The following is a 14,748-nucleotide window of genomic DNA, read 5'->3' on the forward strand; positions in this document are numbered from 1 at the left end:
ATAGGTTTTTAGTAAATGTCTTTTTCTTTACTCTTATCCTTCATAATACCCTAGTGCGTGTGACTTAATAATAAGGCATAAAACATTCTATTCTGTGTTCCACTTGTGTGGAATTTCAAAAAATTTCTCGTACTATATTATGAACTCCTTGAAGTGTCCCAAAGTGTCTTACATATATTATATACTTGTTGAATGGGGGCACACATCCTTTGAGACCTCCCCTTTTGGAAGGAATCAACAAACTGAGAAACCAATTCAACTGAACTCCCCATACATTCTCCTTCCCAGGATAGATAAGATTTTTTTGTTTTTAAATACTTCCAGAGAATGAAAATTCACAATCCATAGCATATACATACTCACTGAATTATTGTACTGTTTCAGGAAAGGATATTACCAATAGTAAACATAAAAGTTGTTGCACAATGAAGTCTAAAATGGATCAAACAAATGATGTTACCAGCCCACCTCTAAATTCTTGTCTTAGTGAAAGGTATGGTAAAGCTTGTTCTATTAAAATATTTAAATGAAACATTTTCCTACATATGCTGTTTGTTTTCTAGAAATGCACCTAATTTTCATGCTAATATTTTGGCTAAAAGCCTGAAAGAGGATATTCTACTTTTAAATAATCTCCTTTTAGGTTGAGTTTTTTAATTCAATAATTTTTACATTAGAAACATTTACTTTGTTTTTCTTACTATGTTGAATTCACTGGTTTTTTATCTATATTCTGTGACATTTTTAAGTTATAAAAATATTGATGAAAAGCAATGCCCTTGATATAGCAGCTTAAAATAATTTGTGTGCTTTGAGAGAATATGATTTTATAGATTCACTTTACATAATTGCATAATTTTTAAGTCAAGATGTACAGTTCTTAGCAGTTGAAATTTGTGAGTGCTTTATACATTACTTTTTGTGGACATTTTAAACATAATTTAGTGGTTACTTAATTTTTCATGAGATGTTTACTTTTTAAAAAGTAACAAAATATTACAAAGTAGTGTAATTCTAATAATTGATATGACTGAGTCTTTTTTTTCAATAAGATTAATATTTTGTTTCTTCTTGCCATTTCTGTTATCTTTGAATAATGGTTTTTGGTTTGTTTGGTTTTTTTTTTCCATTTTAGTCCTCTTCTACGAAGTACACATGTAACACCACAAAGAGAAAAGTCAGGTATGATTAAAAATGAGGTTGGTTTTTTTTAGCTCTAAAATACTCTTAAATTTTAATAAAAAAAAAAAATGTAGTAATTTTCCCCTTGTTTTACCCCCAGTGGTATGTGGAAGCTTGTTTCATACACCGAAGCTTATGAAGGTAAATATCCCGCCTAGTTTATTTTTCTTGTGGAGAAGTGAGAGTTTGACAACAGTGTCCTCCTGCCTGTGCCCTGAGATTTACAAATACGTACCTATGGTCTCATGTAGGCATTCAGGGAGTGATAAGTGAAAAAAATACTCTTAATCATTAGTGCATTTATGTGAAATGAATAAACTGTTTTCTTATTTCCAGGGTCAGACACCAAAACGTATTTCTGAAAGTCTAGGAGCTGAGGTGGATCCTGATATGTCTTGGTCAAGTTCTTTAGCCACACCACCAACCCTTAGTTCTACTGTACTCATAGGTAATACTAGCAAATGCGTATCATGTCAGATGGTAGATAATGTTGATAGAGTGTCATCTCTAAATGCTTCTGACAAAAAGAAAATAGGAAAAGATAATTGGATAGTAATTAGATTATACTATCTTTGAGAAGTGTGTTAGTAGTTGAGAATAATTTTATTCTATTTATATTGGGACTACAGGTACATTACATGGTGTTCTAGGAGTAGTATTCTGTAGGAGTCCATCTATATGCAAACCAGGATTTTTTTTTATTCTAGCAAAAGTACATTCCATTTTGATTCTCTCTTTGGCTAGGATTTAACTTTTTTTGTTGCTCAGATGAAATAATAGAGGTAAAAGCATGTTGAAAAGTAAGAAGTATTTGACATATAATATGCTTTTAGAGTGTATTATTATCTAAATAAATGCTAAAGTCTATAAGCTTTATCCTTAAGTCATGACCCCATAGCTCCATCTGATTTTCTTAGTCTTTATGGATAGTATTACCTTAAAGTCGGGGTCATCAAACCACAGTTTCTTAGCACCTTATGAATGGTACTAAGGAATTGAATGTAGCTTATTCACTAGGTTGATTGACCTTTCTAATTACCATACTTGAGTCAATTCGTTTTGTTTCAAATGCATCATTTATTTCAGTAGTGTATGTGTCTTTTGATGTATGACCAGAAAATACTGCAGTTTTCACATTAACCTTAGTGTCTGGTATATAATACAGTATAGATAAATTGAATTTTTTTTTTACAGTCAGAGATGAGGAAGCATCTGCAGCTGGATTTCCTAATGACACTACTGCTGTAAGTAAATATGACAAATTGAGGATGCTGTTGCAGTTGCTTATAATTTTAGAATGCCACGGGGCGCCTGGGTGGCTCAGTCGGTTAAGTGTCCAACTTTGGCTCAGGTCGTGATCTCGCGGTTCATGAGTTCGAGCCCCGTGTCGGGATCTGTGCTGACAGCTCAGAGCCTAGAGCCTGTTTCAGATTCTGTGTCTCCCTCTCTCTCTCTGACCCTCCCCCGTTGATGCTCTGTCTCTCTCTGTCTCAAAAATAAATAAACATTAAAAAAAATTAAAAAAAAAAAATTTAGAAAGCCTTGAAATATTATCTTGCATTTTTTCATTCCTTAATTTATGATTTATCTAAGTCTTTGATAAAGTCTTTAAGCCTGATCTATGTGATTTTCTTTTTTTTTTTTTTTAATTTATTTGTTTTTTAATGTACATCCAAGTTAGCATATGGTACAACAATGATCCAGGAGTAGATTCCTTAATGCCCCTTACCCATTGAGCCCTTCCCCCTCCTACAACCCCTCCAGCAATCCTCTGTTGGTTCTCTATATTTAAGTCTCTTATGTTTTGTCCCCCTCCCAGTTTTTGTATTATTTTTGCTTCCCTTCCCGTATGTTCATCTGTTCTGTGTATTAAAACCCTCATATGAGTGCAAGTCATATGATATTTGTCTTTCTCCAACTGACTAATTTCGCTTAGCATAATACCCTCTAGTTCCATCCACGTCATTGCAAATGGCAAGATTTTATTCTTATTGCCAAGTAATACTCCATTGCATATATATATACTCTATATGTGATTTTCTTGACTTCCTATGAAGTAATGGTGTCTCTAAGTTGAATATATGCATAGTGAGAATTTTTATACTAGTGACTTTAAAATACAACTTTTGCAGATCTTTAAAAGCTATTTCTGTAACCATGATGAAAGTCTGAAGAAAAATGATAGGTTTATCCCTTCTGGGCCAGACAGTGAAAACAAAAGTCAAAGAGAAGCTAAAAGTCAAGGTAAGTCCTTCTATTTAATTGAACTACTGTTTTTAACTGACAGCATTAAAGTATTATTACTTCTTTCTTAAAAAGAAAATACACTGCTTTTCCTTCTTAATTAATGAAATTTCTCTGAGTAGAAGCTAATGTGATTTAAATGAAAATGTTAAATCATGGTAAGATAATACCATTCAATATCCTATAGTGACACCAAAACAAAACCTATAACTCAAAACTTACAGAGATAAAAATAAGACTAAAAATTAACAAAATGTGAAGGCCTTATTTCTAATTAGTAATTTGGGTTGCACATGTACTCAAAGTTACCTAATCAGATCATTGGAATATTGCATTTTTCTTGGTATGTGTATATCTCTGTAAAAATGTGTGGGATTGGATAACTCTGTGTGTGTGTGTGTGTGTGTGTGTGTGTGTGTGTGTGTGTGTGTGTAAAATCAGATTTTACTCTCAGTTATTATAGGGCCACAAAATTAATTTGGAACATCTGGTTTGATAAATCTTAGAATGTTAAATTGAGAATATATACTAAGATTGCATGAGTTTTAATTGTGTAGAGCTGGTAAAAAAAAAAAGGGGGGGAGGGGTTATTAGGATTAGAGTATGAATAGAAGGCTTTGGAGACATTGGAATCAGTCTTTACCAGAAGAATGGGGGAAGGGTGGCACCCTCCTTCCCTTCCCCTCCCTAAAAGAGCTAGCACTCCGGATAACCCTTTAAATGCCACATTACATGTTATATGGTATATGCTATCTCTTTGAGAACAGTTGCAAGAATAGTATAAATTATATGGCTATATTATAAAATGTTATTAATATGCTTGTGTTTTAAATTTTAACAGGATTGGGGAAAATGGTAGGGAATTCATGTGATAAAGTAAATAGCTGCAAAGACCCTTTTGGAAACTCAACACCAAATGTCTTAGAAGATGAAGTACGTGAAAGAGTTGCAGATGTTTCTGAAGAAGATAGTTTTCCATTATGTGTTCCTAAATGTAAAACAAGAAACCTACAAAAAATAAAAACCAGTAAGACTAGGAAAAATATTTTCAATGAAACAACCAATGAATGTGAAGAAGCCAAAAAACAAATGAAAGAAAATAAACATTCTTTTGTATCTGAAATGGAAGCAAATGCCAGTGATCCATTAGATTCGAATGTAACAAATCAGAAGCCCTTTGGGAATGGAAGTGATAAAATCTCCAAGGAAGTTGTACTGTCTTCAGCCTCTGAATCGTGTCACCTAACCCTCTCAGGTCTAAATGGAACCCACATGGAGAAATTACCTCTACTGCGTATTTCTTCTTGTGACCAAAATAATTCAGAAAAAGACCTCATAACCACAGAGAAAGAATGTACCAACTTTATTATTTTAGAAGATTCTTTACCACAGATTTCAGGTGTACCCAAGTGTACAGAGAAGATGTTAAATGAGGAAATAGTGGTAAATAAGATAGATGAAGGGCAGTGTCTTGAATCTCATGAAGATTCCATTCTTGCGGTAAAGCAAGCAGTATTTGAAACTTCTCTAATAGCTTCTCCACTTCAGGGTATCAGAAAGTCTATATTCAGGATAAGAGAATCACCTGAAGAGACATTCAGTGCAGTGTTCTCAAACAATATAACTGATCCAAACTTTAAAGAAGAACATGAAGCCTCTGAAAGTGGATTAGAAAAACATTCTATTTGCTCACAGAAAGAGGATTCTTTAAGTACAAGTTCACTTGATAATGGAAGCTGGCCAGCCACTATCAAACATACTTCTGTAGCTTTGAAGAATTCAGGTTTAATATCCACTTTGAAAAAGAAAACGAAAAAGTTTATTTATGTTGTAAATGATGAAACATCTTATCAAGGACTAAAAACACAGAAGGACCAGCAATCGGGACTGATGAACTATTCAGCCCAATTCGAAGCAAACGTTTTGGAAGGACCACTGACATTTACAAATGCCGATTCAGGTACGAGTGTGTGTGTGTGAGAAAGTGAGAGAGTGAGAGAGAGAAAATGTATAGTTTTGTGGCTGTTGACAAGTTCTCTTATTTGTTTTTTTGTTTTTTTGTTTTTTTGTTTTTTTGTTTTTTAATTTATTTTTGGGACAGAGAGAGACAGAGCATGAACGGGGGAGGGGCAGAGAGAGAGGGAGACACAGAATCGGAAACAGGCTCCAGGCTCCGAGCCATCAGCCCAGAGCCTGACGCGGGGCTCGAACTCACGGACCGCGAGATCGTGACCTGGCTGAAGTCGGACGCTTAACCGACTGCGCCACCCAGGCGCCCCCAAGTTCTCTTATTTGAATATGCGAGTCTTTCTCTAATCTTTTTTAAAATATATACTGCCTGCTTTCCTTCTGTAGTTTCTTTTTTGGTTTTCCTTCTGTAGTTTTTTGATTTTTTTAAACCACTGTACTTGTATTCAGTATCGGGCAATGTCTACATACATTATTGTTTAGGCCTTTGATTACCAATGTTCAAAATCATTTTATTCAGACTGGTTGGATCAGTTGGCATAGTATATACTGTATACAATCATGCCTCTTGAGACAGAGCATTTGATTCAGAATCATCAAGAACTTGACTACTTAATTCCTGCTTTAATTTTGTTATATGTAAATTTGACAGTTCTGTAAATATGTTGTACTATTTACTATAGGTATTCTCTAAATCATGTAAAAAAATAGAAAAAAGCTAATTTCTAGCTAAGTTTAACGTAAGTCACTTCTAAAATGAAAGTGGTTACTGTTGTTACCTAGTTTTCTTAAATATTTAGAGATTAGAGTTATTAATATCCGGTGTCAGAGTATGCACAGTGAGACTCTGTTTTTATTTGAGCAGTGATTCCTTTATCGGTAGCTGAATTGTATGTTAAAAAGGCAATTTTATCATCCTTTGAGAAGATTTTAGTGGATAGAATAAACTGGAATGTAGAGGAACTGTTTGAGATTTGGGTTAATTTCCAGAGAAGAATGTTTGATACTGTATACGTCAGAATTAAAATCAGTGAAACAGCTAATATATAGTAGTGGTCATTGATTAAATGAGACTAATATTTTTAACTTCCTAATACAGAATTCAGAGGGATGATTTAAAAAAAAAAAAAAACTCAGCAGTTTAATTCATTTGCCTTTATAATTGACATTAGGTCATTTTTCAGGCCCTTCATCTGTAGAGCCTATTTTTAAAAGCTGATTTTTTTTTTCAGTATCAAAGACTGAATTAACTAAAGGAAGTAATTACTTTTCTAATTCTTTTCCTTTGCCTTGTTTTTTTTTATCTCCTATTACACCCATTTAGCAATGAAACTTTTTTCCAGTTTTATTTTCCAATAAAACTAATTTGAATTTTACTTATGGTGGCTGCTTTCTTGAACTACATACTAATTTTAATTGAATTGATACATGTTAGAAAAGAATACTAAGTTCTATTTGTCTTTAGTTGAAAATATAATAACTTCAAATAGAGACTATTTAGAATTCTTTGTTTTAAGCCTGACATTCGCTTCTTGCTTTTCATGTAATTCTTATCGTAGATACTACCTTTTTTACTTAGTGGAATATATTTAGTAAACGTGATTGATGGTACTTTAATTTTGTTTTGTCACTTTGTGTCTTTAGGTTTATTGCATTCTTCTGTCAAAAAAACCTGTTTGCAGAATGATTCCAAAGAACCAATTTTGTCCTTAACCAACTCTTTTGGGACACTTCTGAGAAAAGTTTCCAATAATGGAAGCGGTTCTCCTAATAATAAAATAATATCTCAGGATCTTGATTATAAAGAAGCAAAAATTAAGAAGGAAAAACTGCAATCATTTATAAGCACAGAAACGGATTGTCTGTCATCCTTACAGGAAAAACACTGTGAAGATGATACAAAAAGCCAAAGAGTTGCAGATAGAAAAGAAGAGATCTTGCCTGCAATAAGCCAACCTTCTGTGCCATATTCAGAAGTGGAAGATAGTGGTATTCACTTTCAGACTCTGAAAAGCTTTTCATCTGACCCGGATAATACCGGCCAGTTAACTCCTCACCCCAGGGATCCTCCGTCAAACCCAGTCGGGCTTTCCAGAGGAAGAGAATCATATGAAGTGTCAGAGACACTAAAATGTAAGAGTCATGAAGCTGGTTTTGAATTAACCAAAACCATGGAAAATAATCAAGAAATACATGTTTTAAATGAACATGCTAAAAAAGCTAAGTTGTTGTCAACTGAAAAATATGTAACAGAAGCATCACCTTCTATGAAGGTACCATTCAACCAAAATGCACATCTCACAATAATCCAAAAAGACCAAAAAGAAACTACTTTAATTTCAAAAATAACTATCAATCCAAACTCTGAAGAACTTTTCCCAGATGGTGATAATTTTGTCTTTAAAATAACTAAGGAAAGGAATGTTCCTGTTTTAGGAAGTATTCAGGAACTTCAAGATTCAGACCTCTGTTGTGTAAAAGAACCTGTTCTCGAGAACTCTACCATGGTAGTGTATACAGATATGGATGACAAACAAGCAGCCAAAGTGTCAATTACGAAAGGTTTTGATTCATCAAACATAGATGATCTTACTGAAAAGGATAGAAATAGCATAAAGCAGCAACTCAGAATGACTTTAGACCAAGATTCAAAATCAGACATCACCTTGGATTCAGATATGAAATCAAATGGAAATAATGATTACATGGATAATTGGGCAAGACTATCAGATCCAATTTTAAATCACAATTTTGGAAATGGCTTCAGAACAGCTTCTAATAAAGAGATAAAACTCTCTGAACACAACATTAAGAAAAGCAAAATGCTCTTCAAAGATATTGAAGAACGTTATCCTACTAACTTAGCTTGTATTGAAATTGTAAATACTTCATTAGAAAGTCAAGAGAAACTGAGCAAACCTCATATACTTGATCCACAGTCAATTAATACTGTATCTGGGTGTGTGCAGAGTAGCGCATATGTTTCTGATAGTGAAAATCGTCACACAACTCCTCCAACTTTATCTTTAAAGCGAGATTTTGATTCAAATCATAATTTAACACCTAGCCAAAAGGCAGAAATTACAGAACTTTCTACCATTTTGGAAGAATCAGGAAGTCAGTTTGAGTTTACACAGTTTAGAAAACCAAGCCACATGAAACAGAAAAATCCATGTGAGATGCCCGAAAAACACCTGACTATCTCAAATACCACTCCTGAGGAACAGAAAGATGGTCATCTCCATCTCACAATTAATGCCCTATCTATCAGTCAGGGAGATAGCAGCAAGAAATTTGAAGGTATAATTGGAGGTAAGCAGAAGTTTGCTTGCTTGTCAAAAACCAGCTGTAACAAAAGTGCTTCTGGCCATTTAACAGGTAAAAATGAAGTGGAGTTTAGAGGCTTTTACTCTGCCCGTGGCACAAAACTGAACGTTTGTAGTGAAGCACTGCAAAAAGCTAAGAAGCTGTTCAGTGACCTTGAGAATATTAGCGAGGAAACTTCTGTAGAAGTAGGTATAAGAAGTTTCTCTTCAAGTAAATGTAATGGTTCTGTTTCAATGTTTAAGAAAGAAAATTGTAACAATGAGAAAAAGTTAAATGAGAAAAATAATAAATACCGCCTAATACTACAAAATAATATTGAAATGACTACTGGCATTTTTGTTGCTGAAGATACTGAAGGTTACAAGAGAAACATAGAAAACAAAGCTAACAAATATACTGATGCCAGCAGAAATATGTACAACTTCAGAGAATCTGATGGCAGTGATTCAAGTAAAAATGATACAGTTTATATTCATAAAGAAGAAAATGGCTTGCCATATATTGATCAGCACGACATAGATCTGAAATTATCCAGCCAGCTTATAAAGGAGGGCAACACTCAAATTAAAGAAGGTTTGTCAGACTTAACCTGTTTGGAAGTTGTAAAAGCTGAAGAAACACTTCACGTTAACACATCAAACAAAGAACATTTAACTGCTAATACAATGGGGCGAATTACAAAAGATTTTGACATATTTGACGTATCCTTTCAGACTGCAAGTGGGAAAAATATAAGAGTCTCTAGAGCGTCATTAAATAAAGTTACAAATCTCCTTGATCAAAAATGTACAGAAGAAGAATTGAATAACTTTGCAGATTCCTTAAATTCTGAATTACTTTCTGGCATAGATATCAACAAAGTAGACATGTCACGTCATGAGAAAATGGAAAATACTGAAAGAAAAGACAAAATGAAAGAAAGTGACCTCACTGGTACTGAAAATAAATCACTGACCCTCCAGCAAAGACCAGAATATGAAATCAAAAAGATCAAAGAACCTACCATTTTGGGTTTTCATACAGCTAGTGGGAAAAAAATAGAAATTGCAAAGGAATCTTTGGACAAAGTGAAAAATCTTTTTGATGAGCAAGAGCAAGATAAAAGCACGATGACTAATTTTAGCCATAGAGGGACAAAGATGTCCAAGGGCAGAGAGGAGTGTAAAGGTGGGCTGCGATTAGCATGCAAAACAATTGAAATAACACCTGCTTCAAAGGAGGAAGAAATGCAGAAGCCTCTAGAGAAAAACCTTGTTTCTAACGAGATTGTGGTGGTACCCAGGCTCTTAAGTGATAATTTATACAAACAAACCGAAAATCTTAAAATACCAAATCGTGCCTCTCTGAAAGTTAAAGCACATGAAAATACAGGAAAAGAAACAGCAAAAAAGCCTACAACTTGTACAAATCAATCCACTTATTCAGCCACTGAAAATTCAGCTTTATCATTTTACACAAGACATGGTAGAAAAATTTCTGTGAGTCAGTCTTCAATACTTGAAGTAAAAAAATGGCTTAGAGAAGGAGAATTGGATGATCAACCAGAAAAAACAGTGTATAATATATCAGAATATCTTTCAAAAAATAAAGTTGATAATTCTGGTATTGAATCAGTGGTGAGGAATGTGAGAGAGAGAGAGAACACCAGTGTTTCTGAAATAATGTTCACTGTAAGAGAAGCAGACACAGATCCACAAAGCATAAACGAAGATATTTGCGTTCAGAAACTTGTGACTAATTTCTCATGCAAAAATGAAAATACGGCCATTAAAGTGACGGTTTCTGATTCAAATAATTTTGATTCAACTCAGAAATTGAATTCTGATTCAAATGATGCTGTGCCTGTATACACTACAGCAAGTAGTGAAAGAGTCTTAGTTGCACACGAGACAAAAGTGACAGAGGGATTTACAGAAAACTGCAGTATGGCAATTAAGCAAACCACCAAGAGTAAACCAGGGAAAATTGTGGCAGGTTATCGTAAGGCACTGGATGATTCAGAAGATACTATTTGTCCTAATTCTCTGGATGGTGCAGAATGTAGTTTGCCTTCACATAAAGATTTTGCTGAGACTCAAAGTGAGCAAACTCTACAACTTAACCAAAGTATTTCTGGATTCAAGAAACGTTCTGAAATACCACCTCGTCAGATTAATTTGAAAACTTCTGAGATATGTAAACTTAGTACAGGGAAGCGTCCCCAGTCCGTCTCTTATACAAATGCTTGTGGGATTTTTAGCACAGCAAGTGGAAAATGTGTACAAGTATCAGATGCTGCATTACAAAAGGCAAGACAGGTGTTTTCTAAGGTAGAAGACAGTGCCAAGCAGCCCTTTTCCAAAGTATCATTTAAACATAATGAGGATCACTCAGACAAGTTCACAAGAGAAGAAAATACTATGATACATACCCCCCAAAATTTACTATCATCTGCTTTCTCTGGATTCAGTACAGCAAGTGGGAAACAAGTTCCAGTTTCTGAAAGTGCCTTATGCAAAGTTAAGGGAATACTAGAAGAATTTGATGTGATGAGAACTGAATGCAGTCCTCAGCGTTCATCTACATCTAGACAAGATGTATCAAAAATGCCTCCTCCCTCTTGTGTAGATAACAGAACCCCAGAACACTCTGTAAACTCCAAATTGGAAAAAGCCTACAATAAAGAATTTAAATTATCAAGTAACTCTAACATTGAAAATGGTTCTTCAGAAAATCACTCTGTGCAAGTTTCTCCATATCCCTCTCAGTTTAAGCAAGACAAACAGTTGATACAAGGAAACAAAGCATCGCTTGTTGAGAACATTCACCTTTGGGAAAAAGAACAGGCTTTACCTGAAAATATAAAAATGGAAATTGGGAAAACTGAAGCTTTTCCTAATCTTCCTGTGAAAACAGATACAGAAATTCATTCTACTGACTCCAAGGATCCAGAAAACTATTTTGAAACAGAAACAGTAGAGATTGCCAAAGCTTTTATGGAAGATGGTGAGCTGACAGATGCTGAACTAAGTCACACCAGACACTTTCTTCCTACGTGCCAACACTCTGAGGAGACGCTTGTGTTAAATTCAAGAAGAGGGAAAAGAAGAGGTGTACTTGTCTCAGTTGGTAAGTGTCCATTTTTTCCTGTTAGCTTGCCAATCACTTAAAAATTAAGTCTTGAATAATCCTGGTATGCTAACTTACAGCAATTCAGGTAATTATAAGCTGTATTATGTTTTATTTTTTTTTAATGTGGAATTTATTGTCAAATTGGTTTCCATACAACACCCAGTGCTCATCCCACCAGGTGCCCTCTATATTTTTATAGACCTTGTGGATGGTTTAGCGGAATGTGATTTCACTTTTGCTATCTCTGAGTCTGTACCAAGAAACATGTTTTGAGGTTATTTCGATGTATTTTTAGAGATTATTAATATAGTTATAATTGAGAAGCTACTGTTTCTTTCCCTAGAAAATTTAACAGCCTGCATAATACAACTTATTAACTGTTTCCATTAGAGAGGAAGAACACAGACGTTCCAACTCTGGCTCCTGTGAAGTTAAAAAATTGGTTTCAATTATAGGTGCTGGTTTGCCTCCTTTTTTTAATCTAGGAAGTGTTTTAAAGTCAGTCATTTTTGGCAGATAACATACTGGTCTTAATGGCATTTGGACTATATTCTAACTTCTCTTTGAAATATGTATGGAACAACTTAGTTCAACTAGGTCAAATGACAAAGAATAATCTTAAGTCATTGAATCTGTTGATCAAATACCATCAAAGTAAATGCCAAAACTAACTCCAGCTTTTAAGTGGATGATCTTAATATTAAATAACTAACTCCTTTGTAAAAACTATGGACTCACAGAATTGAGTTGAATTGAGTTGTCACAGGTCTTGCCCAGTCTCTTCTTACTATAGAGCAAAACACTGAAGCCAGTGTCTTCAACTTGGCACCTTCAGTTACCCTGTGGATACAGAGTTTCTGAATTGTTATCCAGGCCACATTCCATACCAAGTTTATGTTATGGGAAAAGTAGAAAGTTGATGGTACTTACCTTAAACTGTTGCTGTGCTCTGGTAAAAATTTTGAAGAGCAGATGCTTAAAGAAACTCACAGTTCTTTTATGGAAAATAATGGCTTTATTCATAGGAACCCATTTTGTTCATGTGTACTCTCAAGTGCGTTAACCTGCTTAGGGGAAACAACAACAACAACAACAACAAACTCAGACTTGTAATAAATGTTCTCAGCATCATCACTATTTAATGTTCCCTCACTTCTGTTATATATGAATATACAGCTTAATCAGCTTCTGGTTACTTGCTAAACAAATCACTTCATAATTTAACACTTGATAAAGCTTTGCATGGACATTTTCATCTCCTATTAAATTCTACAAGTTCATTCCCTTTAATAAAGCATCAAAAACCAGAGTACCCATTATCACCTATTATCTCAGTATGACACGGACATGCGTAATTTGAATTATGGTTTAATTTTACTCTCAGCCTTTGTAGAATTTTTAAATAAGTATTACTAATATTTTAATGTAATTTTGCTAATTTTAAAGTCTTTTCTCCTACTCACTCTAATTCAAGGACCTGCATAATAAATTCCTTCTCGAGTTTAATGCAGGAAAAAGTTTTACTTGAAGAAATTCTGTTTGTTCTTATTTCCAGTAAACTTATAGTTTCATTTAGTGCTAGTTTATTCCATTAAAAAGTAGCTTATCACTGGTATCTGGTAACATCTTTTTATCCCTAGACCCTATTAGATAGTGGTATTTTAAATGGGAAAGAAAGACAGACAGACAGACAGACAGACAGAAAGAAAGAAAGAAAGAAAGAAAGAAATTGATATTGAAAAATAAATTGTCTCTTTCAAAGTAGAATGGTCACTACTTAAATTATAAGTATTATGTATTTTTTGCTTAATAAATTGTAAGAGTCAGGACTTTAGTTTTAAAAAAATGAACTATATAGGCTTTTGAAAAATAATATCGCTATTATTTGCTTTAAAAACATATATGGAATTTTTTTTTTTTTAGGAGAACCCCCAATCAAAAGAAATTTGTTAAATGAATTTGACAGGATAATGAAAAATCAAGAAAAATCCTTAAAAGCTTCGAAAAGCACTCCAGATGGTAAAATTTGCTTTGTATTCATATCTTTTCCCTCTCTGTAGGTACTACACACAATATTTTTAAGTGAACTTTTCTCAGCTTTTTTGGGTATTTAAATAATTAGACAAGACTTTGCAGTGTGGTTTGTTAAAATTATGTCTTGCTTTGTTCTGTGAGCATTTCCTTCATAATACCAAGTATGATGTGGAGGTTCTCTATAATGACTTTTTAAATTAAAAAGCTATAAAAATTTGGTAACATCTTAGTATAATAATTTAAGGCTTAGGTTCTGGGAATCCAGGCAAGCTTTTGACCTTCACCATTGCACGAAAATCACTCTCTCCTAAGCCATTTGGTGATCTCCATGTTGGCAAATCCAACAGGCATTCTGTGTGTTCATTTGACTCCATCTTTCAGCCACATTTGACAGTTGGTCACTCTTCTGAGACCACCACATGCAGTCGGTTCTCCTCCTGCATAGCCACTTCTCTGGTTCTTCCTTATTCTTTCCTTCCTCTAAGCATAGGAGTGCCCCAGGGCTCTGTCCTTAGAGCTCTTCTCTGCTTAAACTTCAGTTTCAGTGACTACCAACATTGTTATCTGCAAGCTTAGCCCATCCTGGAACTCCAGACTTACTTGTGCATTTGCCCTTGATACTTTTCTACTTACATTGCTAATAGGCATCTCTAAGTCACTATAGGCAGTGCTAAACTCCTGATTCCATCTCTGTCCCAAACCTGCTCTTTCTGTTCATTCCTTTCTTGCTGCCATTCTGCCAATTGACACATCAAAACCTTGGTGTCCTCCTTTACTCTTTTGTTTCCTCACACTTCACATCCAGCCCATCAACAAGTCCTATATGTTCTACCTTTCTTTTTTTTTTTTTTTTTTTTTTTTTTTAATTTTATTTTTGGGACA

The 14,748-nt window shown here is 34.2% G+C and overlaps 1 protein-coding gene across 1 annotated transcript in view; it reads left to right on the forward strand.

The window, feature by feature from the left end:
* BRCA2 (BRCA2 DNA repair associated) overlaps nt 1–14,748 on the forward strand; it is a 60,284-nt gene that overhangs the window by 8,462 nt on the left and 37,074 nt on the right. Inside the window, 9 exon segments of the mRNA XM_049646788.1 lie at nt 385–493; nt 1,136–1,182; nt 1,283–1,323; nt 1,519–1,630; nt 2,377–2,426; nt 3,315–3,426; nt 4,268–5,386; nt 7,039–11,829; nt 13,756–13,851. Of these exon segments, the coding sequence (XP_049502745.1) occupies nt 385–493; nt 1,136–1,182; nt 1,283–1,323; nt 1,519–1,630; nt 2,377–2,426; nt 3,315–3,426; nt 4,268–5,386; nt 7,039–11,829; nt 13,756–13,851 (6,477 nt within the window).

The sequence above is a fragment of the Panthera uncia genome (assembly GCF_023721935.1).
Source record: "Panthera uncia isolate 11264 chromosome A1 unlocalized genomic scaffold, Puncia_PCG_1.0 HiC_scaffold_16, whole genome shotgun sequence".
Classification (NCBI taxonomy): domain Eukaryota; kingdom Metazoa; phylum Chordata; class Mammalia; order Carnivora; family Felidae; genus Panthera; species Panthera uncia.